Source organism: Scophthalmus maximus, chromosome 13, assembly GCF_022379125.1.
Source record: "Scophthalmus maximus strain ysfricsl-2021 chromosome 13, ASM2237912v1, whole genome shotgun sequence".
Lineage (NCBI taxonomy): Eukaryota > Metazoa > Chordata > Actinopteri > Pleuronectiformes > Scophthalmidae > Scophthalmus > Scophthalmus maximus.
Window position 1 is genome coordinate 5554521 of NC_061527.1, and position 27398 is coordinate 5581918.

A 27398-nucleotide genomic window follows, 5' to 3' on the forward strand; every position below is an offset into this window, starting at 1 on the left:
ATCCTACTTTAAACTATATATGACAGAATTGTATTTAATTGTCGATTCATTTTTGTACCCAATATTAATATCATTTCCCAAGTCGTTACTATGGTGAAGTTAGAAGATAGAGTAAAAAGTAAAATATATCCCTCTTATTTTGGTAAGAGTAATTATACTTGTTTAGTTATTTTACACAAAAGACACAAAGGCAATCAGGTAAAGTGCATGTACCTTAAAAACTGAAATTCAGTCCATGTTTTAGTAAAATCTACTTCATGATACGTTTGGATAAAACTCCCAGCAGACAGCAACCGGAAGTCGCGTCTTTTGCATCGCAGCCAACTTGACGCTCGAATTCGGAAAAGCAGCGAGTTGCGGAGAGAGAGAGAGAGAGAGAGAGAGAGAGAGAGGGAGAGAGAGAGAGAGAGAGAGGGAGAGAGGGAGAGAGAGAGAGAGAGAGAGAGAGGGAGAGAGAGAGAGAGAGAGAGAGAGAGAGAGGGAGAGAGAGAGAGAGAGAGAGAGAGGGAGAGAGAGAGAGGAGGAGGAGAGGAGGAAGGAAGATGATGATGGGAGCGAATCCTCCTGCACACAAGTGACCCATATCTTCCAGTGGAGCCACATTATCCTTGTCTCTCATTCTTGTTACTCATTGGACTCGGGGGCTTGTCTCTGCAGCGGGATGTCGGCGTCGGCGATATTCATCCTCGACCTGAAGGGAAAGGTGAGTTTGTCGCGACTTGTTGTTGTTGTTGCTGGGGAAGTTGACATCAGGGTTGAATCAGCTCATAATGAGCCTCAAATTGTCACAAAATTAAAGATATATATAGATATATCTATAGATATATATAGATATATCTATATATATTTAAATCTGTTTTTTTAATGCTTCTGTATCAGCTGCACATATATTTTTCACATGATGTATTTTATTTCTCCCTGACAAAGACTCCAACTCCCTGTCCTGTGCATGTGTCCCTCATGAAAGTCAGAGAGAAGAGGCTCAACTTGCCAAACTCGTTTCACCAGCGTTTTATTTTCAGCCTTGTGTACACACACAGAGACGCTTGTGATGTGTTTCCTCTTCCAGAGTTGAAAAACTTTGACTGTGCAGCCCCAAAGCCTCACCACATATTATAGTATATATATATATATATATATATATATATATATATATATATATATATATATATATATATATATATATATATATATGTGTAATATTACAGTTGTTGTAGTTGATATCATTTTGAAAATTGGAGAATATCGCCTAAAGAAAAAAATATGGCATGTTAGAAATACTTGGACAGAAAGTATCACAGACTATTGAGTCATCTACTGATCACTTCCTCAATCAATCAGGTAATTATTGATACAAATAAGTCATAAAAATCCAAAAATCCAAAGTTATGATCACATGTGACGAACAAAACCATGAAATTCTCACATTTGAGAAGCTGAATTATGCATAAAACGATCAAGTAATAGTAGTGGACAGTGTAGAAAGTGTGTGTACAAGTGTCCCAAATCCAGAAAAGTCGTGTGACATTGAGGAAACACTCTGGCATGTAGATTTGGAAGTTTTCGGAATGTTTCAGGAATGTAATGTGTGGCACAGACGTAATTGTCTCCGTCTCCTGTCTCATCGAGTTTTACATCTGAACCTCACAGGGTTCATTTATTCCGAGGCAAGAAAAGGGAATTGCTGAAGAGGCCTCATGTACTCAGACGATGTGCCCGCCAGGGAAGAGGATCAGTTCCTCAGAGCCTGTAAGTCTGATTGTACAGATGAAAGGTTTCTTTTTCTTCTTTCTCCCCGACCGTCTATCTCTGCCCCGGGGGCGAGTCAGTAGCTCTTCACCTCCAGTCCTCTCGCTCCCTCCCTCTGTCCTGAGCGGCCGAGGTCCCGTGTCCTCAGTTGCAGCTGTGCATGAAGAAAAATGAATCCCTCTCAGTGTTCCTGCGACCATAAACGCACCGCATAGCAATATTCAGAATTACAACATAGATGAATATCATTGTAGCTATAGGCAGACTGATCGCTCCAGTAGCTACACACTTACTTGAACACACGCAGACGGCCGCACTGCAGAAGCCAGTTCCCACCTCCGCCCTTTATCCCTCCACCCCCCCCTCACCCCCCTCACCCCCCTCATCCCCTCCCCACTCCCCCGCTAAGCTCTCGCTCCTGGGCACCATGGCTGCGCGAGTGGCTGACTGCTGGGACCTTCTGTAGACCGAGAATGTCAGGCTCCCTTGAAGTCAGCACGCCATCATTTGTTCCCCCGTGCTTCCCAGCCGGGTTTCGAACAAGCGAGAAAAATGTCCGAGCAAGATTGTTGGACTATTGGTGATTGAGTGATCGATAGATTGGCAGACATCTGGCACATTCGAGTTCGTTTGATATCGGTTGTTACCTGCGCTCTCGTGGCCAATATCCCAAAAATGTCTGCAGGAATTTCAGTGAAGATTATTTATGTATATATTTTTTCCATGTACGTAAATTCAATCTATTAAAAATAATAAGTTAAGCACAGTCTACTTAAGCAACAATACACGTTAAATTTTTTTTCCCCCAATACTTTCAAATTGTTGTATTTTATTACAAGCAAAAAATATAAACAGCAACATGATATCGGCATCAACCACTATATAGTCTAATAACGTTTTGAAACATACAACTCTTAGTTTGGTGATTTCATTCATTCATTCATTCATCAATATTATAATGTAAATTTGCCAATCTTCTCTTTGCTGTTTCAGTTTTCGGTGTTCCATCTCTTTGGAAGCAAATATTTCAACAACTATTGAATAAAGTGCCATCAGTTTGGTTAAGATGTTCATGGGGCCCAGACGATGAATCCTAATAACTTTGACTTTTCCCCCTGCGCCACCATCAAGTTGACAGTAGTGGTTTTGAGTGAATATTTGAAAGATTGTCATTAAATTAGATACAGGCATTCGTGTTCCCTCCCAGAATTCATTGCAGCAACTTGACTATGAATGTGGACACTTTCTGTATGCTGCGTCCCAAGTTTCTTCCCATCTACCATATAGTGTACTATATTTACTGTCCGCCAGTTTATTTTTTCATTGTACATAATGGTGTACACTAAAATCCAAATGTAAATATAACACAATTGACCACAGCAATGCTGAATATAATTACAAATTCTCATCAGTTTTAATCCATTTATTCTATTTATTATTTATTTTCGAGTTGAGACGACGGCAGTTACAATGAGCCTCTTGCTGTTCATAAACAGAGGCACTGTGAGTGTGCACAATGTTAAATGGTCGCAATTGATGGACCAACCCGGTCGCGTCTCTCCGCATTCTTTATTGTGCCTATTTTTCTAATCTACAAGTGAGCTACTGTTAACTTCCAACAGCCCTAAAATCGAAAATATCACTATTCTGCCATGATTTACGATGGCCTTATGCTTTAAGATTTGTCAAATTCTGGCTTTTCAAAATGTTGATGGTGATAAATTCTGACATCAGCCTTTATAGACCTCGGTCTCCTGTTTGCCATGCAGTGATTCACTCCAGTGAGAGCGAAGGTTTTGCTGCCATTTGGCTTTCAGAGGTCCGCAGCGAGTGGGTCCTATTGACTTCACCCGGTCACTGATTGACTTGTGTGTCTCAATTACAAACTTTACCTTAATCCCTGCAATGATTCCCCCTGATTTATTTCCAAGGTCTACCAGTGGTGTTAATGCATCGTGTTTTGTTGTCATTGATGTTATTGTTGCGTTTTGCAACTTAATTAAAACATCAAAAATAGGGATTCTTCAAGATGACACCAGCAGTCCAACATCGGCAGCAATAACCTGTAATATACAGCAGTATAAAAAAATTCCTTTTAAAGCTACAGTGTGCAATTTTTGTACTTTTCTGGCAGCAACTGGGTGCCGACGGGGGACACTTTATAGCTGCGCACCCGCTAATTCGTTTTTTCCTGGTTTCCGGCAGCACTGAAAATTCAACGTGAACGCGATCCACCTCATGTCACTATATTTAACTCATTCAAAGTTGACCAAAAAACATTGGTTCTTTGTTTCAAGTGATTATTCATATATGAACACAAAGTGATGGACAATATATTCAATTTCTGTGAATAAGTTCTCCTAAATATTGCACACTGTAACTTTAAATAGTGACCAATTCACCATTTCGGCCTTATTCTGTTCTTCAAAGTACTTTTTATGAAAGCTTCTGACTTCATTGAATGACTCACTTTCAATCTGTGTTCAGTTTTTTTCCTCATAATTTCATAATCTTTTACAAATGGCTGTTTCGTTTGAAGGAATTCAAGCTACGTGTCGTATGTGAAAGTCACGTATAATCTGGCTTCGGGGCTGTAATGAAGGGATGTATTATGTGTACGAATATTTGTAATGAATATTTACAAGTTGGCACAGCATGGTATTTTAAGACTGGAGGTAAAACGTCTCAGTAAACCTTATAGAGTTGCTGCACTCTGCCTCGGGGCATGAGATACCCTAACTGTTTGAGGTTTTCTGTTGGATTTATTCTGCCTTGACTGAATATACAATGCTTTTCTGTTATATTCCTTGTTAACCTGAGTTCTTTTGAGTATGCTTGGCCGACTGAAGTGATTTTCTCAGAGACACAATTGTTCATCGTAAAATGTTTGATTTTATCCCGCTGAGTGACTGGAAAAGGGTGAGATGACGTTACTTGATGATTCATTTTCAGATCGGCTGTGCACTGCTGGCTATGTCAGTGCCCTGATCTTTACAACTGATATATCAGTATATATTTATTCTTTAACCCCCTCGCAATGCGCTTGAGTCCCTTGTTGCAGAGCAGTGTGGTTTGTGGATGAGTGCTTTGTTGTTTTAGCATTTTGAGTTCATCGTCGGTCCATTTTAAAGAGAGAATATAATAAACAGCTAATTAGAACCCACAGATATTGAGTTTCCAATGATATACTGTAAAACAAAGAAGGGCAGCTAGCCCTCACATTTGCGAAGCTTTAATAGACAAATGCTTGGAATTTTTTGTTCTTCATTAATGACTTGAAGAGTTGTTTGATTGTCATAATTGATTAGTGCTTGTTGATGAAACACACTTTGATTTTAGACGAAGAAAGACAAAGAAGAAGACTTGATTTGAAGGATATATTTGCTTCAGAAGCACAAAGTGAGTCTCTGGACATTCCCAACGGGCCCCTTCGGTACCGCACCTCTTTTTGATTTGTCCATACCTCATTCTCGGACGCTGGTGACCTGTGAACTCTTCGCTCTATGGTTTCTGTCTCCTCCTCTCACTGAAGTTGAGCAGTGGTCTGTTCATACCCCCCCCCCCCCAGATTGCTTTACGTTCCTGGAATTTCCTCTTTTTTTTTCATTTCTTATTTCCTCTGGCCTTTGTTGTATCTGCTCCTGTGTGACCCCTGTGCAACACAGTTCCTCTATTAAAGAAAGGGGGGAAGCTGTGTGTGTCCGTGCGTGTGTGTGTGTCAGTCATCTAGATCCCTGAAGCGTAAAAGCTTTGATCACTTCACTGTGTGTGTTTCGACTCTCAGACTGCTGACTCATCTCGTTGTGTGCGCCTCTATAAGGAGGTGTGGCACTTTCTCACAGCTAAATGACGCTAATCTTGTCATTAATGTGAACATCATTGTACGTTGATTAAAAAAACAAAATCTCATAGCAGTCACGCTTGTGCCTCGTGACCTGATACTGTTTCTCTCTTAGTCAAATTTGACATCTATGTGATTGAACAATGCTGTATATCTCGATGCACTGTTCAGGTTTCTGTTTTGTCATCGTCCAACAACAACCGTTGGCAGTGTCAGTTGAGTCTGGGTCGCCTTTATTTTGTCATTTGGATGTTCATTGTTCCCTTTTTTTTGCTGCTGTTGATTATATTCCGTGCGTCCACACTGGAGTTCTTTGTACAGAAAAAAAGGTTTGACTGCCTGTTTGGTAGAAGGATCGCCAAAGGAAAGGTCGAGATATCGAACTCTCTGGTGACAGACTTCTCCAAAGAAACTTTTATGATTGGAAAAGGCTGGAATCGTGCAGTACGTGTACCCACAAATAGTTGACAAGCTTCTGAGCTGAATTTATAAGGTCATGGACGTTTAAGTCATGAATATATGTACAACATTTTAGGTATTCAGAAACTATAATGAGAGATTGTCATCAATGCTGCTAAGGCTAAACCTAAAAAAAATAACTTGAAGTTGGGCTTGCTTGGAGCGTTTATAGATATTAACTGTTGGGATGGATAGAAATAATGTCTTCTAGCTTTTTGACTGAATTCTGCAGTTATGTGCTATAGACAACGAGGGGTTCAAGGACACCACACGTCTTCTTATTAGAAGTACTTGTGTATTTGAAGTCTGCACACCTTAGTTTGCTGCGATCGCAAACCTGAGAATCTTCTAAGCCTCGCTTGAGTCTGCACAAGCTCTGCTACCTGTTTCACATTGAGAAGCTGGTCATTCATCATTCATTTCAATTTGGAAACACGGTTGGCCCATTTCCCTCAGTGGGTGAACTTGGAAGAAGGGGTATCACGTCACCGTCCATCCAGGACGTTGTGGTTTGTAGTGAAGTCAGTGGCTCTTGAAGCATCTTCAAGGTTGAGTGCTCAGGTTTGGTAACTCAGCCAAAAACTGTAAATATTTGATGTCTGGAAAGTGCCTCCACAACCGTGTTCCTCGCCTTTGATATATTTTTGTTCTCTCCGTTGTGTGTCCAGGTGCTGATCTGCCGTAACTACATGGGGGACATGGACATGAACGAGATCGACCACTTCATGCCCATCCTGATGAAGCGGGAGGAGGAGGCGGAGATGACGCCGCTGGTCTGCCATGGCTCTTCACACTTCCTGTGGATCAAACACAACAACCTTTACAGTATCCATTTGAGTATGAATATAAAACACAATAGGAATCTGAAGATCTGTATGAATTTACCTATTTAGGATACATAAACCTTCTTTAAATAGACCTACTTTAGATCCACAGGCAGCCCCGTAGTCCAGGTCACTGCAGCTGTCAGCTTCCGAGCTTCTGATTTATCAAGACATGTATCACCGCCAGTTGAAAAATTTAACACAGATTTACTGTGTTATGTTTTTCACGGCATATGCCTTTTCCATTGCGAGACTGGGCAGTCAGAATTCCTTACCCATTACTAATTCAGCATGATATTGCGTTTGTGAGTAAGTGGAATTCCCAGTGCACTGCAGTAGACAGCTGGGCCGAATTTCTTTCTTTTTTTTACCACCCTGTGACCAAGTTCTCGATCGCCTGTGAGTGTGATGCTACTGGCAACTTTTTTAATTCTTTCATAATATTTTAGATTCAGATACAGTTGTTCCTTAACAGTCTTTTCCTCAGTGGTGGCAATGACCAAGAAGAACGCCAACGCTGCCCTTGTCTTCTCCTTTCTTTATAAAATAATCCAGGTGCCATCTGTTATTTTTTGGATATTTGCCCAAATCCTCCATTCAATTGTTAGACGTTTTGGCAAATATGCTTTTATGCTTATTTAATACACACGAGTAAAAAAAAAATATTATCAAGTCATAGTTTTAAGGGGCATTATGTGCTGGACTACTTTTTGCTTGACAAGACCAAAAAAAGAAGCCAAAGACCAAAAATTACCCCCAAATTTTCTTAGCCAAGAAATTGTTTTTTTATACAGCAGTTGAATTTTTGTTATCTTTGGACAAGAACGCTTTGTCTGTTTCCCCTTTGTCTGAACTGAGTGGCTGGTGTCTGTAGCTTCCTGTTTACCACACACACATTTGAGTCCTGTCAATTAATCTAATCCAACTTTTGGCACGAGACAATAAAGTGCATTTCCCAAAATGTCAAACTACTGTTCTAACTTTTACAACAGTAGTTGGACATTGAGTAGTTTGACAAGTTGTAAAGGACGATTTCAGTGGTCAAATTGTGATATTGGAGCTGTTGTGGTTAAATAGCCAGTTCAGACTCTTCTTTTTCTAATGCATCTATTTAATGTGGCGCCGTTAAGAAATCCATCTTCCCATGGCTTTCTAAAATGATTCATAAATACTGCCAGCTGACGGCAGAGATTTACTTTTTCTACCTACCAAACACAAAACTAAAAACATAAGTGTGAACAGCCAAATAATTATCATATAATGTACCTTATTATTTAGATTTAATGTGCTGTGCTGTGTATCACAATCTATGTATTTTGTTTCTGAGTGCAGGTGTTTAGAGAGTACTTCAAGGAGCTCGAGGAGGAGAGCATCCGTGACAACTTTGTGACTGTGTACGAGCTGATGGACGAGGTGATGGACTTCGGCTTCCCTCAGACAACTGACAGCAAGATCCTACAAGAGTAAGAAACCCCGTACACAACCTATGACAGTCCTCCATACAAAATATTCTACTAGTTAGTGTGTTCAATCGCAGAAACATAAGGATTGGCTTATCTGGAAAAACCTAAAGGTGAAGCAGATGGTGTAGAACTGGTTCCCCTATAGGTGGCACCGTAAGAAAGGTTTAACTTGTATAAGTTCACGTGCCGGTTCTGTATTCTGTCACCAGGCTTTTAAAGTTAAAAGTTCTGACTCTAACTAAACACACATTCACCGACCAAAGCTTCTCAAACGGAGGCTCCAACACTGACGGGAGCTCACAACCTCTAGGTGAGACACGACGTATCCATTTTTAAAAGTCTGTACGCCAGTTAGCAACTCACGACCGGGCCCGAACACTAACGCAAACTCGTCTCCTGGCAAAGTGAAAAGGGTTACCTTGTTTAAACAAAATGCATTCATGCTCCTTATGGTTTTAAAAGAGTACAAGTGACCGGCAGTGAGGGAATAATAGCACATTACGAGTCTGTGCTATGGGCCTACTTGCTTTTTTTTTACATTATACAAAGTACAGCTGGTGACAAGCTGTAATGAATTCTCGGGCTCCCCATAAAGTGTTTTGTGTTCGCGGCGGTGCACACGGGGTTGTTTTGCCTTTTTTCCCTCCTCTTGGCTCCTTTGAGAGACATTTGTTTCCAGGAAAAGGTTTAACATTCACTCAACGGCATGCCCGCGCGCCACGGCAACACGGGCTCAGTGTGCACACGACCAGCTTCGCCTTTAATCGACATTGACACTGTATATTTTTTGCAAAAATTTAAAATTTGCATGAAATGTTGGTTACTCTCGACTCGAACGCATTCGGGCTTTGCTTTGGTAATGTGTGATTGGTGTTTAATTTTGCATGCTATTTTTGCAACTATGGTCATGTGTGTGTGTGTGTGTGTGTGTGTGTGTGTGTGTGTGTGTGTGTGTAATATACAGTATATGTTATGGGCTCTGAATAGGGCTGACGATTACCAGGCTCCTCTTGGCACGCACACACAATGACACCATCAGCTGGACACACTCGAGACTCTCAGACAGAAAACCCCCCCCCCCGCTCTTCTCTTCTCCAAGGAGACACACAAAGGTGCCATCTTTCTCTGGGGGCGCACACACACACAATCTCTCACACACACACACGCACACACGCGCACACACGCACACACACACACACACACACACACACACACACCACACACACACACAATCACACACACACCACACACACACACACAATCACACAAATACACACGTGTACACACACACACACACAAGAGAAAGTATCTCTCTGTCTGCGAGCTATTCCACTTGTCTGACCTTTTCATGCCCGGACTACAAGAACGCCCTTTTTCCTCTCACGTTTAACACTACCTACCTGCGAGAGTATCAGAATGTGCGTGTGGGTGGATGCAAGACGCTGAGCCAGCGAGACGTGCAGAGATGCATATGCATGTGAATATGTTCATGTGTGTGTGCTGGTTATGATTTGCCATTGTAATGCTAATCCGTCAGTTTGCTGCCAGCCCTGCACCCAGATCCTTTCATTAGCATTTCTGAGGAGAAAATGTGGGTGAAACAGACTCAGAACAAACGGGCGAAGCAGCGAAAACAACCCGACGTCGACCCCGAGCCCACTTTCATCTCTCGGCACTTGCAGCACTTTGCCGCGTGTCGCGAGCAGACGTGATCCTCCTAAGCGGGAGGAACTGTGACAGATAACGAGGGAGGGACATTTTTTTTGCCTCAATCTGTCAATCAATCAACCACAATCCTGTTTGAACAGTTAGAATGAAAACAACATGCTGCCATTAGAATTTGTGTTTTGTGTTTGTTTGGTGTCTGTCAATGGCCTCAGGGGTCGTGCCACTCCGCCTGTGCTCAAATAGTTAACTCATGATAACAGTGTGTCAACCGACAATGTAGAAACAATGCGACAAAAGCTGCTTTCCGATATGCCTGGAAAATTTTCCTGAAATTCCAGACAATTTTTTGAAATACTAGTTTCCTGTTGGTGTGAACGCGTCAGTCCCTCTCGTGTTTTCTTCATATGTGAAAGGCAAACTCTGGAAAAATGTCCAGACCCCGATTTTTTCCGGACATTTCTTTTTTCTGAGTTTGAGTTCGAAAAAAGCTACAGTCGCAGAGTCAACCTGTGATGATAAACCTTCAGTGTTAGTAAGATTTTACATTGACTATGTATAGCATGCTCCAAGTGTGGACATGTTAGGCGGCATCATGCATGAGATGCCTTCGCTTCTAGGGAAGAAGTTCCAAGCGTACAGGTCAAAGGTCATGGTCCAGATATCGCCATGCTAGGAGAAAGTAGTATCTTCTGGGTGAGGTCTGCAAAGACTAGTTTCAACCTTGTGTGGTAAAGTCTAAATTTGTGTGTGCTCATGGTGAGGTATATAAACCCTTTTGTTTTGCTGTGTTCATGATGGAAACCTGCTCGCAGCATGCAGAGGGTCTCCATCCAGATCTGTAATAAATAGCGTCAGAACTGCGAAACCATCTGATCCAATTGCCTGAATTCAATCTTCCTCCTGAAGACGAAACTCGTCTGTCCTCTCAAGAGAACAACACTGACTATCATTCAGAGCATCAACAGTTCCCCGCAGCTTCACGCAGGTTCATTGTGAGTTTGCAGATCGTGGTTCAGCTGCTGGGCCCACAACTTCACTGTACTGGTTCACTCCCACCGCTCGCACATTGTGTTGTTCTTTGGCCGCGGCAGGTCTAAAAGCCGACATACCTGGTCTGCAGCGAACGGCACACAGACGCGGCGAGAGACCAGAGGAACGTTGAGCAGCTAAAGAGCCAGATATTTCCCTTTAGGAAATGGCTCATGGCGACTTAACATCTGCGTCATGTCCATCATGTGTGAATATTAGCCACTTTTCAACAGCTGGTTCAAGTGCAGGTCAACAGAGTGTTTATAACAATCGTTCGTTGCCTGTCCAGCTTACTATACAAATCAGTAATTCATAGGGAAAATTACAGTTGGCCTTTTTTTTTTTTTTACTGAGTGCTTCATAAAAACCTCCATTAACTACAAATACATTTTATCAATTGTTTGTATTTTGCACGGTCCGTTATGCCAAGTGCCAGAAACATTGGTTTACTTGCCAAATGAAGCTGAAATCAAATATATATTTATATAAAGAGAGAGAGGGAGAGAAAGGACACGCTGAATGCAGGACGGGGGTTCTGCCTTCGCTCTGCAGGAGGAACGAGGCCAGTGAGAAGAAAACAGGGGGGGGGGGGGGGTGTTTGAGTAAAAACAGGCCTGGTCGCATGTTGTTTGTCCAAGTACAGCTCCCTTCTGTTGTCATGACCGGCCGTTATGTTTCCGTGGACGCAGTCAGAGAGGATCGGCAGAACAAACCTGCTCCTCGGCTTGCACACCAAGAATCCAAGAGACAACCCAGTGCACACAGTTATTGGATGGATCAATGGATGGATCAACTGATAGACTATAAGAATATTATTACTTATAACTATGATGTTATAAGTGTGAATGAAGTGATTTGTTTTTCCAATTAAGTGAAATACCTGGCATTGAAATTCATTATTGATATATCTATTTTTTTTTTAAATCTTTGTCGATTCCGTCGAATCTTCATACAACACAAGCTCCTTTAGTTTTATTCACTCTTCACTCATTTATTTTACGTCATGAAGTGTGATTAATATAAATTATATAACAAAACATTCAAGACAAACACACGTCTTGATTGTTTCCATTTATTTTCTACATTTCTTCACGTAAAGATTGAAATGATATCACTCCTCTCTGCAGATATGAAAAGCCTAACATTTAACGATACAGCCTTTGTGCTGCTGCTCGTGTTTTTTGTAAGGTGTACTCGGTTGAATTTGGAAAGTGCCTGACCCGTGTTAAACCCCCATCTCTGCCCTTGTCTCTTTCAGGTACATCACCCAGCAGGGTCACAAATTGGAGGTCGGGGCTCCCAGACCGCCGGCCACCGTCACCAACGCCGTGTCTTGGAGGTCGGAGGGCATCAGGTACAGGAAGAACGAAGTCTTCATGGACGTCATCGAGTCCGTGAATCTACTGGTGAGGACCACGCTGAACAAAAAAAATATATATATATCGGCAGAAAGTTAAAAGTTGTCAATAAGTTTTTGTTGGTGTTGGTTTAATTTGTACAATTATCATCTCTGATCGTCCTGTTTATAGATTTCATTTAAATTGAAGTTTTCATGGCTGCCAGTGGTCATGCATCTTGCTCTTGGTACTGTAATCACAGCTATTTTACGATAAATGACATCTCTGAATGATTATCTCTAGGCTCACGCTAAAATTCAGTTGTGCAGCTCATTGAAGTAGCTGTTCCATTGCATGCGTATCCCACAGGTGCACCGTAGGAAGGAAGTGGCTGCAGCGTGATTTGTTCTTCTTTTAACTAAAACAATTATATGGATATCATTCGTCCAGTGAACAGGATGGGCCCGACAGGATGTGTTTGTGTGGTACTCCCGTGAACGGACCAGGACTTCTGGAAATTCGACACGAAAGAAATTATTTCCCCAGGTCTATAATCAGGCTCCTATTCATCAGTATTCTGTGTTTTTGTTTTTTGCAGGATCACTCAAAAAGTTAAGGGGCAGATTTGCTTGAGAATTCTATCCAAGATAGATGTGATAGATTGACATGGCATAGTAACAGATGGTTGAATTTCCCAGACCGAAATGGGGAAGAATCCTTCCAAAGAAAATAATTTTCCGGAAGGATTCTGCACCATTTTTGAGATTGAGGGCAAAACCTGATGAAGTTTGATGGATTTCATGTCACAGTTCTGTTTAAAATGTCTGGTGCCAAAATCGTCTTTGTCGAGACCCTGACATGTGTAGACTCAGTTTCTCCTCTTTCCTTGAATTGAATTGCGAAGGAAACGGTTTCTATTGTGGACAACCCTCCTCTTCTATTTCAGTGCAGCGTGATGTAGTATTTATGATTCCTCATTGTGCGCGGCGAGGAGAGACTTGCCAGCGTATTTCAAGGGGTTAGTCGGTAAAAGCCGGCTGGTGAATTGCGTCGGGTTGAGAGACGGATGGAATATTCAACAAGGGAGAGAATCATACAGATTCTGATCTCTTAACTGCTGCAAACAAAAACTTTCTATAAAACGTTGTCAAATATCTCCCTGCGTGGTTTGAAAGAAGCGAACAAACACTATCAGTGTTATCATATGGTGGCAAAGTTCATATTCTTAATAAGTAACGATGATAGCTAACTTGAGGGGACTGTAACTTGCAGGATCTGATATGACTGTGTTGATTTTTTTCATAAAAAAAAGATGGCGATATCAGATACTGGCATGTGTTTATGAGTCAAACGGTGAAGATATTTAACCGCCGGCAGAGCTCTGCAGTTTCCATTTCCTTTACTGTGACCAGGGACTCTTTTTTTTTTTTTCAGAGTTTCCTCATCCTCTTTCACACCAGTGCCTTTGCTTACATTTGTCACAGAGCATGCTGAGAGCCTTTCAGTCCTGTCCCTCAGTCTGTTTATGTCTGCCGAAAAACTGGCTGTTTATCGCTTTCAAGTTTATGCACAGGACTCTCTCTGATTCTGTCTCGCTGCCCATCTGTACAGCATCGTCGTCTAAATGAAGCGGCGTACAGTTCATTTGCTTCAACACTAAAGCTCGTGTGTCCTTTTATAATCCAATTGGGAAGATCTGACTGTGAAGCTGATGCCATAAGCCATTAAGGGGAAATGTTTGATACGGATCAAAATGTTGTTAATCGGACATAAAAAAAATCAAACGCCTCCTAATTAACGTTAATGCTCTGCTCTTCCTACCCGTAGGTGAGTGCCAATGGCAGCGTCCTGCGCAGTGAAATATTGGGCACCATTAAGCTCAAAGTCGTCCTGTCGGGGATGCCGGAACTCCGACTGGGCCTCAATGACAAAGTGCTGTTCGAGATCACAGGCAGTAAGTAACAACGAGTCGGGCTCGGTGCCTCGGAGGTAATCGAATGAGGGAGCGAAAAACAATCGCGTAGAAACGGTGGACTCCGCAAAGACGCCAGAGGAGAAAATTGGAAAAGTCCGCCTTCAGTGCACAGTTAACTCTTATATAGGACACATGCAGTTATATCTGCACGTGTTGCCAAAATCTCATTTTCATATTAATTGTTGTTTGGAAATGTTGTAAGCGTTTGGTTTTTTTTTTGGTCGATAGTTTCCAACACTACACCCCTAAAGCTCCATCAGATGAGTTCCCGCACTCTTTAATCTACATACATGCACAGAAAGTCATGTTTTTATCATGTAAAAGCTGATGTTCCTGCGGGAGTTTGTACACGATATCCCGGAATTATTGATTTAGGCTTGGCCACTCATTTTTTTATTTTACTTTGTAGTTGCAAAAGTACACAACTATGACACAATAATTCATCTTATTGTTAGTTGTTAGTGACGTTACTGCCGGTTAGCTGGTGGTCCTGGCATACACGTTTTCCCTGGCAGTGTCATCATTTGTAATGATCCACTTTAGGCCCGTACTTAGTTTAAAAAACACAAACTTTAATCCAATGTTGTCACAAAATGATGTTCGGAAATAAAATAACAAACACAAACACAAACACGGACGAGGTATAAAAACCGTGTGACTCCACCGCTGGACGAGCCTTCACACACCAAAACCTGCACACTTTCAGATTGGCTGCGCTCTCTTCCATCGCAACGAGCCTTTTCTCAATCAGAACGACACATGACAACAATGACTGTTACAACAAATACTATGGCGAACTATAAGAAAATAAATACGACATATTTGGCTCATACGGTTGTAATGCACATCAAATCTGTTCATGGAACATCATTTAATATGTTTTCTACGTAAATTGTTTAAAAATGTATAGAATAATATTAATACTTAGCTTTTGCCAAAGCGCAAAAAAGATATTTGTAAATACGCTCCCAGGTGATGGTTGAGCACTTGCCTTTTCACTCACTTCTTACCTTGAACTCAACTCTCATCCCTCCACCTTCACGTCCTCTTCCTGTCTTAACCCCTCACTCCTACAATCCCACACTCAGCTTAGCTTTCATCCTTCCTTATCGTCCTTTGCCTCCTTATTTTCCCAATTTTTCCCCCAATAACGTCTCCCACTGCTTCATGCCGACCCTTGTGCCTTCTCCTCCTCCTCTGCCTCCTCCTCCTCCTCCTCTCTCCTTTCCCTGCATTTCTTTGCCCCCTACGGCTCCTTGCCGAAGGAAAAAGGCTCAATCACTGTCTAGTCTCTTTGCCTATAAGACTTAATCCTCACCCCAGGCTGCAGCCCTGAAGATGAAAGGTGAGGGTCTGTGGATATCCTGTATATGCAGCCCACACTCCCCCTGCTGTGTGTTTTGGTCTGGGAAATAACATATCCACAGAAATAATGATCAGAAATAATGATCAAACAAACACACAGACAGATACACGCGCGTGCACACACACACACACCCACACACAAACACCCACACACGCTCTGAATGTTTATACAAATATTAAAATGTGTTTTGCACTCTGAGCTTCAGCTGATCCTCTTTTTACACTGATTTGGTGAATCTCATATGTGCATAATCTACTTTTCTTTTCTTTTTTTAAATCACTGCTGGATGCAACCAAAATAAAAAGCATATAAATCATTAAACACTGCCCTCTGCTGGCAGGAGTTCATAACTGTCACTTTGCAGAATTGAAATAAATGTCATACAGGTTATGTTGAAAATTACATTAAATGATGTATCCAATAAAAAGCTAATTTTAGTCTTTCATCCTAAATTCTTGAGTCTTCCCAGCTGCTCATACATTCCATAAGATTCAGCATATTTACATATCAGATCTTTTTCTTTTTGTACTTATGAATGTGAGTTTTTAATTTTGGGAGTATTTTTTAAATATTAGATATGAGGACAGTATGAGCTATTATTTCCATTTTCAATAAATCTACTGATTATTTTCCCAATACTCAAAATGTCCATAATAAAATCACACAGGCGAGTAAAGTGACGTCTTTAAATTATTTGTTTCATCTAACCAACAATATATATTTTTTTTGATTTTCTCTTAATTTAAAAGAAAGAAAAAGCAGTAAATATTCAAATTTGAGAACTGGAAAGATGACTTAAACAACTAGTCGACTATTAAAATAGTCCAATATGAATTTTCCACGAATTGGATAATTCACTTTCAGCTCGACAGGCCACATGTCGACTGCCTTCAACCTCCAAATGCTTAGAGCAGTTTCATAAATTGTTCCTTAGGTCGCTCAAAGCACAACGAAACATTTACCAAATGTCACTAGAAAATTGTTTCCTGTGACATTGTTTCTGAGTGACAGCAGACGGAAAAGGGATTAGGTTCCTCCTGTTGGCTGCTGTGCATTAAAGCACAGAAACAGGTGAGCGCAGTGTTAAAGGTGAACCACAGGGGGCACTGCTGCATCTACAGTCCTCTGTTGTGTTGACACGTCCACAAACACATGAACACACACATGAACACACACGTCTCTTTTTCTGGCCCCTTGAGTCCGAGCAGTGACAGAGAGTGTCCCATTTGACCTTTCTTTCTCGTCTCGTCTTGATAAAACTTGTACAGGTGTGTAAAGTGTGTGTGTGTGTGTGTGTGTGTGTTAGTAACATACAGGAAGAGGGAAGTGTTTCTTAAGGGCGTCCCTGCTGTACTTATTTGGGAGTGTTGTGCTCTCTCCAGACCTGACCTCAGACCAGCCAGCCTTCACTCACGCATGAGAAAGTGTCTTTCTCTCTCACACAGACACAAGCACATGCACACGCACACACACACGCACACACACACGCACACACGCACACACGCAAAAATAAATAATAACATAGGTGGAACACTACATACCCTGCATGCACACTATATAAACCAATCAAGCAATGCTTTTCTTTTTTATATTGTAATAATGACATCATCATTTATACCATAGGATAAAGAAGGATCGGTTGGCCGAAAGTTGTAGATCGGGTCCTCAATGTCATTGGTTGCAAAATTGAATGCATTTACTACACAATATGATGTCATTGTCTGGCTTCATAGTGATGACATCATCATATGATCATATGAATTGTTTTTCCATCTATGTACGTTTTTAGTCCTATGGAATGGAGATAAACCTCGAGAATAGCATATTTTTCATGCAATTCTGCATGATGTCATTCATCATATGATGACATATGATTTACATTGTCTCTCTGGCTCTACTATCTGTGGAGATATCTCGGAAATATGTTTTGTTTTGACTGATCAGGTCCAAAAGTTGAAAAGTCCAACAATAATATTCTTACCAAGTTTGGTGGAAAAACCACCCATGTGTTGTTGTTGAGTTACACGCAGACTGTTGTGGATAAACCAGTTAACCACATCTGTAAGCTCAGCCATAAACCCTACTGTACACATGCACACGCTCACGAGAGAGAACGGTGAACAAGGAAGCTAATACGAACACGCACACTCGTCAGCGCCTGCAGGTGAACTGGACTTCAGCTCGCTGTTGAACGGGGGATTGGGGGGGAAGGCCCACAGGCCCACAGTCATTCAGCACCCTCCATTAACCACAGAAAGAGGGGAACATCGAGCTTTCTCCAGCAGACAACAGACACCACCGTTTAAGAGGCCGCGCTTTTAACGGCCTATCGCGGCAGCGCTGCGGTCTCGCTCCACTCTCGAGGGGGAATTGCCTGGAAAAGTCTAATTTCCGTTCACGAGGATAAGGGTCGAGCCGACACGATCCGATGATTTTGTGTTCGTTGCAGCCTGGGTTGTACTTCAGCATTAAAGATAAAGGGTTGAAAGCAGTCTGTGTATATATATATATATATATATATATATATATATATATATATATATATATATACACGTGTGTGTGTGTGTGTGTTTGCGTGTGGCAGCATGATTATTGTTCGGTGAAGGGACAAGAAGAGGTCAGATGGATTTGTGTACGTGTGTACGTGTGTACGTGTGTACGTGTGTGTGTTTGTGTGTGTGTGTGTGTGTGTGTAAGAGAGAGAAAGCAACTGTGTGAAGGTTTTTCAGTCATTGTTACCTCGACCTTGGTTCCCCCCAAGGCTGCATGGAAAGCTCTTGATCATATTTGTGTATCGCGTGTGTGTGTGTGTGTGTGGGTGTGTGTGTGTGTGTGTGTGTGTGTGTGTTAGGAGAGAAGAGCAAGACAGTGGAGCTGGAGGACGTGAAGTTTCATCAGTGTGTCCGCCTGTCTCGCTTCGAGAACGACCGCACCATCTCTTTCATCCCACCCGACGGCGAGAGCGAGCTCATGTCCTACCGCCTCAACACGACAGTGAGTAGGACGCACGTCACCTGATCTTCCTGTTGAACACACGCGTTACACTCAAACCAGAAGAAGAGAAGAACACTGTCTCTCAGTGAGTCTCAAACGCGTCACGTCATATTTTTATCCTACATGTATATTTACACATTAACAGCAGAAACAGTGATGCTGAGGAGAGATGGACTTACAGAGGTGATGGCTACTGACCAGTTTTAAAATATGTTTGTAGTATTTTGGTTTACATGTTGTCATGAATAAAACAACGGTTACTATGGTAACACAACTCAAAATCCGTGATAACGCTGCTCCATAACCGCTGGATGTATAAATAAGCTGCTGTTTGCCAACAAGTTCAGCATATTAACGTAAAAGGTGAGACTATAAAAAAGTTATTGCTGGGGGTTTTTTTCTTTTCAAACTCCTAACCTTCCTCTCTCAAATATCTCAAAACTTTATCAAATATTGATTTGTATTTGCATGAGAAATCTGATATAACTAGTTGCTTATTGTAGTCGTAGTTGGGTAGTAACTGAGGTCACTGTTGATGTGTTGATAACACATGTAGTATTAGTTGTGGTTGTAGCTGTGACCTTTGAAGGAGTAATGCACTCACAAAACATTAAGGCCTAATTTTTAAGATTCATGTGTGTCAAATTTCATATGAAATTCACACAGATTTATCCTAAACAAAGAAACAGACAAACATAAGGTGATGCATCGTTTTCAGTCAATCATAAATGCAACAAGAAACACTGACATTTATGTAATTGTTCAAATGAATCCAATGTGTTTCTTTTAAATAAAAATAACCAGATTTATATATTCATAATCAGTAAATCCAATTTGTATCAAATTCTTAAAAAACAGGTTAATGTAGTCAATATTTATGAAGTTTAAAATCACATAAATTGTACTAGTTTGTTTATGTTAATTTTGTCCTTTTTTAAATGTGCAATTGAGATACATAACTCTTAAATTAGATTAGTTTTGTGAGTGTAGTATTAATGATGATGGTTTTAGTAAGTAATGACAGTGGGGGCAATAGCTGTGGTCGTCCTGATGCCTGTGGCTGTGGGAATAATCAGTGATGTGGTAAATGTCCTTGTGTCCCTTATACACACTGTATCCTCCACTGTGTCCCTCTGGAGGTGTGTTTGTAGCTCTACGCTCAGCCTCTGACCTTGTCCTCTGTGTGTGTGTGTGTGTGTGTGTGTGTGTGTGTGTGTGTGTGTGTGACAGGTGAAGCCTCTCATATGGATCGAGAGCGTGATTGAGAAGTTCTCTCACAGCCGTGTGGAGATCAAGGTGAAGGTAATGATGGGCGACACACCAACATCCCCACACACATGTGCAGTACAGACCACTGTGCCCCTTCTCTCCCTCCTTCACTGTAGCGTCGTTGGTATTTCAGACACATGCGTCTCGGGCGGATTACAGCTCACCATCTGTCTGACGCGGTGACAGCCGCACGGGCTCAAAATAACAAGCTGCCGTTCGCATAATCACGACGACCTTCTTGATTTGATTTCGGATGTGTGTGCTCTTCCCTGCCGTAAAAGGTTCCCCGGTGACATTTGAACTCTGCCCCCCCCCCCCCCGCAGGCTCGGAGCAACTTCAAGTGTCGGTCCACTGCCAACAACGTGGCCATCATGGTGCCAGTGCCCAGCGACGCCGACTCACCCAAGTTCAAGACCAGCACAGGCAGCGCCAAGTGGGTGCCCGAGAAGAGCGCGGTGCAGTGGAACATCAAGTCGTTCCCGGTGAGTACGGCACACGAGCAGAAGTTTATAACATAAAATACATGGAAGTAAGTAGATGTTGATGCTGCAGAAGAGCAGCAAAATAAACACACACACACACACACACACACACACACACACACACACACACACACACACACACACACACACACACACACAGTCCCTGCTGTCCCTTTAATTCACTTTAGGTTGCTTTTATCTGTCATGTTGGGATACTGATATCATTCCTACCATATAACCGTACATTATTTTCCAATCCATATCAGCTTCAGGTCGTGTCTACTCTCCCACAGGATGCATAGATACATTACATGCATAAAGGCATTTTTAAACTATGCATGACATCATTTTCTGGCTTCCTCATGATGTCACTTGTCATATATTTTTTTTTATGATAATTTTCTGAGCAATATAAGCTTTACATTGTTTTTCTAGCCCTGATATTTGCGCAGATATCTTGTTTTTCTGGACATATTTCTTCTTGAACTTGACCTTAGACCAATCGACTCCAAACTCACATTTCATTTTTTTCTCTATATCTGTTGCTGTTCCTTTCACAGTTTCGGTGCCAGTCTCCGCCAAAATATAACTTCTTCAAAAAGATTAAGGGGCAATAACTTTCCAAAAAAAACCCATTAATTCCTTTTAGGTTCCTCTTATCTTTCCATGTCGGGATATGTCCTCGGTAATTCATTACACCCTCAAGGAGGGTTAAAAATTTGCCACTACTGTTGACTTACTGCTTGTCCAGCTCGTGCGTGACTCTGCAGAACATTTTCCTGCGTCAGTGTTAAACGCTACGAAATCATGAATTCTCGCGGGAAAATCACAGTTATCTCGCCGCAGCTTTTTGACGGACTTTCGAGGGAAACAAACATCAAGGCGCTGGTTTGCTGCGATAAGGGAGTAATAAACACACTAATCCATCAGCTCCGTGCAGTTGTTAACAATTTTGTTCTACAAACATCACTCCTCCTTAACAGGGAACGTGGATGAAGCTTTTTAGAAATTAGTCCATTTACCATCAGCTTTCTTATAAGCCTGAATATATCTACCTTTTACAGATTTCTCAATTAGTGTGTGTGTGTGTGTGTGTGTGTGTGTGTGTGTGTGTGTGTGTGCGTGTGCGGGCACATTATGCAAAAAGACGAGATTTTCTTATCAGCCGTGGACAAGGAAAGGAAAGATAAGGTTTTCCACCGCAACTCCATAATGTAAAGTAAACTGTTTTTAAACTGTGTTTAAACTTAAATTAGAGGGTTTTTGTATGAAAGTTAATGGGTTTTTCAGTTCATTTAAGTGTCTTAAAAACCTGTTTTCTCAATGGGCTTCTTGTTATGACAGATCTACATGAACACACAATGTTGAGTCATATCCAAGGAGATTGTTTTTGTATTTGTGTTTTTGTCCGAGCTCTTCTCCCTGGTATCATCCGGGACTCATTCGGGAAATTCATGTGCTTCAAAAGTCGAAAATGGTGACTGATTTTAAGCAAGTAAAACCAAAGTACAATGGTTTGCACGACTGCCGGCACAAAGAATGATTAACCTGTTTTATGCTTTTATAGCCTGGATATGCTTGAAATCCCAGAAACGGTTGTCTGGTTCACCTTGATGGCGACAAGGGAGTCATCTCACGTTGCCGTGAACATAAAGTCTATTTTGATTGTGGACAAAACAACCCCCCCCCCCCCCCCCCCCCCCCGTTTTAATTGGAGTCGGACAACTGGGAACAGAATTCATCAGACAAATAAAACTGTCTTATCTGACCAGAGGCAGAAACAACTTTGTCCCTTTTCTCTTTCCTGTGTGTGTGTGTGTGTGTGTGTGTGTGTGTGTAGGGTGGTAAAGAGTATATCATGCGGGCACACTTTGGGCTACCCAGCGTGGAGAGCGAGGAGCTGGAGGGGAAGAGGCCGATCACAGTCAACTTCGAGATCCCTTACTTCACTGTTTCTGGAATTCAGGTTGGACCCTTTTGTTTGCGCCCTTTCACTCAATCCGACTTCCTTGTTATGACAACGCACTGCTTCACATTCACTCATGGCTTCAGTGAGGAGACTTGAAATGGGACGTTACTAATACGAGACTAGATAGGTGACTTATTAAAGTCTTCTCACAATCCAGGAAATTCCTCTTGTCTAAAATCAGCTCTCACACTTATTTTTTGGTTACAGCTCACTCTCGACTGCGGTAGAGTGTAAAACGTATTATAAAGCAGAAAATAGAATACGAAGTTCACTGTACGCATATGATTTTATAGCTAATCTTCAGGGTAAGAAAACCTGCTTCAGTTTAACCATTTTTACCGCTGCCCTGTGAAAACCTACAAATCTACAAATCAAAAATTGATTTTCAACACTATGAAATTCACTTTTACTTATAATCTAATGAGCTTTCAAACTGTTTATTTACCTTGAAAGATAAGTAGAAGAAAAATGAATCCATCAGTTTATCTGAAAAATTCAAAGTCACTCAATGCGGAGATGCATCGTTGATAATTGAGCTGCTAGGAACACACTGAAACACAGGTTGTAAATGCAGCACAGTCGGTGCCAGTGTGTGTTTGTGTGTCGGTGACTGGAATAACAAGTGTGTATTTAACCTGTGTTTCCTCCCCAGGTACGATACCTAAAGATCATAGAGAAGAGCGGTTACCATGCGTTACCATGGGTGCGCTACATTACACAAAGTGGAGGTGAGACAACAACACAGTGAAATAGACTCACACTCCACACACTCATAAAAACACACTTTCAATTGGGACTGAATTATAAGTGTAATGCTGTAATCTTGTATTTTCTCTCCCAATTAGTGATATGTGGAACTAATTGGGATTTATGTTTATACACGGTAACAGTGTAGGTTTTATGAACTACATTTTTCCGAGTTCCGAATTCACGTTCCCTTAAAAGCAGGATGGTTTTTCGATCCAGTCGGAGGTTACCCTCAGGGCAGAAGTCATGTTTTTCTCGAGAGAGCAGCGTCAGAATCAGTCTTTTCTTCATCACTATTCAGCGTGTGCCCCAGAAATGAACCCAGTTGCGCAGCAGCCATCATATCCATTACCTGGCTCTACTATCACCGTGAGCCATGGCCTCTGGGGCACGGAGTGACACCGCGTGAGGATGCCAGGGAGAGAAACTTCTGTCGGGGCGTCTGGCTCTTGGCATGGAACTCTTTGTTCCAGACCGCGTTGTGTAAAGTCTAAGAATTTGTTTGATCGAGCACCTCACCTGGGATCTTGGGATTCAGTGGGAATGAATCCATCTGCATCACATTTGTCTCAACTCAAGGACCAAAAAACGTCCCAGTGTTTGGGACTAAAGGTGTCCCTAACTTGAATGATTGTGAATGAACCTTTAAAGAATATTGAAATGTATGACCTTAAACAAATGCTAGTTTTATTTTGGACAGACTGCACATCACTGCCACATTAAATATACATTTTATTGATGACACTGCAGCAAAATGCTCCTTACTAGCTCACTTGTTTCAATGCGGGGAGGGGGGTGGAAATGGTATGGAGATGGACGCCCGATGCCTCCACTGAACCACTGCCAGAAATCTGTAAGTTTCACACCTTCTCTAAACCCCACGAATGATCCCTGGCCCAGTTGCATCGATCACACCCATTACTCTGCGTTCTTTGTCGGGCACGATTCAGGAGCCGCAGAGGTTGAATGATGCCGCCAAGTGCCAGGGGTTCCCCGGATGGCACTCAGCAAATGCCAAGGTTACCGTCGCCGTGACATCAGCAAGGAAGCAAAAGAGAGAGAGAGAGAGAGAGAGATTGAAGAGTGACAAAAAGATGAGAGAATGAAGAGTGATGAAGTTAGGGCGTGTGCAGACGAGGCTATCACCTTTCTCGTATTGTTACCATCGGCAACGCGGGGACAGGGAGGGAAGGGGGAGAGAAGACGGCGGACGATCACATTTCACTCAGCGCCACACAATGACACACTCACTCTGATTAAACAATCAGACGCTGCGTAGACTGATGGTGCTGACTTATTAATGAGCGGCGAACCGGAATTTAGCAGGTCATACTGTACGGCATTGAGCGACGACTTCCCTGACACGCACTGTCGCCGGTCAGAATATGATCAAGGCGACATCACACTCCAGGTGGTGTACTGATATTAGCTGTCATACGGTATGTGCTCAAATGAACACGCAGAGCCCTGCAAGTCAAGCATGGATGTAGTAGCAGTACTAGTAGTAGTAAGGCATCTTCAAAGGATTATTTTCACTACATGGGGCAAATGTGAGTATCTGCGTTATTACATCCATGTGTATTTGTTTAACATCTAAAATTCCCAAATTATGGATGTTAATCTGCCATTACAGCAGCCTTCGCTCCTCTGGCCACTAGACTTTGGAATCCTGCAGAGATTTGCTCCTTGGGTTTACTGTCCATACTGTCAGCCAAGCTGACTTTCACTCACTACAGCGCTTGCTATTAGAAAGAAACACAACCCGTCGTTTTGTTTATGGACTCACCTCTCCTGTGGAGCTGTCACGTTTAACCTGTGAGGGTCTAGGGCTTATGGGAAATGGTGTTCGTTACAGGCATCTAGAAAACAGACCAACTGAATAAATAGGAATATTCACTTGTTTTTAAGAAGCATTCAACTCAGCATGTTGTGGCTTTAAGCAATGGGACACTGTCACGTCCAAAAAGGAAAGGGAAACAAATTGTTGCCACAAGGTTGGAAACGTGGATTTGTGTAAAATATTATCATTTGTTTTAGCCCTGCCACTTTTCCTTAATTGAGAGTAAGAGGTTCAAACCAAGAAAAAGAAAAGCCCCAGAAGAAACACAAGCACATCTAGCGTCATCTGCTATTGAGCTTTTCAGCACATCATGATTTTGCTAATTGAATTGACTGTTTTGTTTTTTTGTCTCTAATATTGACAGTAAGATTTGATCATTTTCTCCCACAGAGACTCCAGTCTCAGATTTTGAGTGTGTCAGTGTATTAAATATTGGTAATATGATTTAGTAGAGTGGCGCTACAGCTAGTATTAGTGGAAATCTTGTTTAGGGATTTAAGAGGGCTTATATTGGCAGTGGTGTGATGTGCCGGGTGGTGGGTGGAAGAAAGCCGTGTTAATGCTCTGCTACATCTCTTGGCAGATTACCAGCTCCGGACAAACTAAAGGGCACAGATGCTGCTAGACGAATGGATCTCCTCTCCTCTCCCCTCGGCTTCTCCAGCTCCACGTCTCTAATGGATGGCAGAGGACAAGTGCAGGAGGACACTTGAAATTTTTACCCAGTACGAGCGGAAACAAGACATCATCCCTTCCTACGAACTCCGCTCGGATGGGAAAGGCTGTTGCATCACCTCTGACCTGTGATTCTTTTTTTTAAAGGTTCCTCAGGACTCAAATGAAAATGTTTGAATAATGAACTGATGAACTTCGTGACCCTGTCTGGTTCTGGCAAGCTCTCATTTCCTCCGTTTCGATGTGAGATCCCACGAATTTTGAGAGAATAATATGGGGAACCAACTATTATTTTTGAATCTATTTTTTTTCTCATGAATAAAAAAAACGTGCTCAAATACAGAAGTGAATGAGAGCATTTCTATTTTGAGTTATCTTGTTTTCCCACCAAAGCGCTCTACTGTGTAACATGCAAACCAACACATTATATAGCGCCAGGTTTCAGTAACTATGATGGTTATGATGGTATGATTATTTTTTTTTAAAGGGCCATAATGTTGCAGATTGGGAATGTTTTTTTTGTTTTTTTTTAATTTGCCGTTTACCTTATTCAGGATCTTTCTGTTTGGTAAAAACTACATGTTCAATCGAGCATTTTTAACCACTACACAACATCTTGGCACGTCCGCCTGCACCTTAAGCTATAAGGGTTTTTATTTGTGATATGTTTTGTCCTTAATATCCGCTTTACTACCCGCTCATCTGTTAATCTTCAACGCTCTCATAGGGGAAACATATTCTGCCGAAACCTCCATATTATACATTCATTGCCTTAAAAAAAAATTGCCTATGTATCATCACCTTTAGCACTGTGAACATAATCCCCAGTGCACTGAAACTAATACCAGCGTCCGGATCAATGATTAATAAGGCACGATATTGTCAGAAGCGTTGGCGGTGAAACATAATATTGTCGACACTCTCCCGTGGGGCCTGTAACCTTGTCCTTGTGTCGCAATCAGCTCGCTGCTATGAGGAAGAGACCGAATGAACACAGTGCAGACGTTTTTGTCATATGGTTGTCTGTCGTTTATACCATACTAGTTATTCTCCTGTGGAAAATGCACTGAAGGGTAAGAAATGGGAGTTCAGGAAGGGGAATAGGACAGAGGTAAAATAAACAGAAGGGATAGTTGTTTTTTTCTTTGCAGAATCTCAGAATATTGACAATATGTTGTGGTAATCTTTTTTTTTTTCATTACTCTTTCTTTTATTTTTTTTATACGTCGACCTTTGCAGACCTCTATCCTCCTTCGAAGCAGTTTGCGGTGTAATTCCCTCCCTCCGTCGTGCGTGCATTGCACCACATCAGTTTAGCTGCGCTGCCAAAAGCACAGACGAGAGTCCTGAGTCATTACGATGCACCACTGCCATCAAGAGCGAAATAACCTCCTCTTATAATCAGTCCATTATCTTGTGTGAGGGCGTGTTTCAGAAACCAATGAGGATTTTTTTTTTTTAAACAAACAGTGTTTTGGTGTGTTTTCATTAATTTATCGTACTACTGTTTGTCCATGGGAAACAAAGGGATATATTTGGAAATAAACTATTCTTTTGTATCATCTTTTGAAATACAATCTTATTTTGTCTTTACGAGAATTTTTTTTGTTTGGTTGTCTGTTTCACCAAATTGTGATGGATGAATAATGATGATGAATATCATTCCCTTGATATGCAGAACAATTTGACAGAGTATATTTTACCCCAAAT

General features: G+C 41.7%; 1 protein-coding gene across 1 annotated transcript; it reads left to right on the forward strand.

The window, feature by feature from the left end:
- The first annotated feature begins 461 nt into the window (after window positions 1–461).
- Window positions 462–27252, forward strand: ap1m3 (adaptor related protein complex 1 subunit mu 3). Its single transcript, XM_035647413.2, has 12 exons — window positions 462–703; window positions 6718–6874; window positions 7361–7428; window positions 8206–8336; window positions 12292–12439; window positions 14198–14324; window positions 18563–18705; window positions 19936–20007; window positions 20299–20457; window positions 22298–22423; window positions 23079–23154; window positions 25597–27252. The coding sequence occupies exons 1-12, from the start codon at window positions 662–664 to the stop codon at window positions 25617–25619; spliced, it is 1272 nt and encodes a 423-aa protein (XP_035503306.1). The 5' UTR covers window positions 462–661; the 3' UTR covers window positions 25620–27252.
- Window positions 27253–27398: the final 146 nt, after the last annotated feature.

Coding starts and splice junctions, on each gene's coding strand:
- ap1m3 (XM_035647413.2), top strand. CDS start 662: ATGTCGGCGTCGGCGATATTCATCCTCGACCTGAAGGGAAAG. Junction 8,337..12,291: donor GACAGCAAGATCCTACAAGA/GTAAGAAACCCC, acceptor TGTCTCTTTCAG/GTACATCACCCAGCAGGGTC. Junction 22,424..23,078: donor TCACTGTTTCTGGAATTCAG/GTTGGACCCTTT, acceptor TTTCCTCCCCAG/GTACGATACCTAAAGATCAT.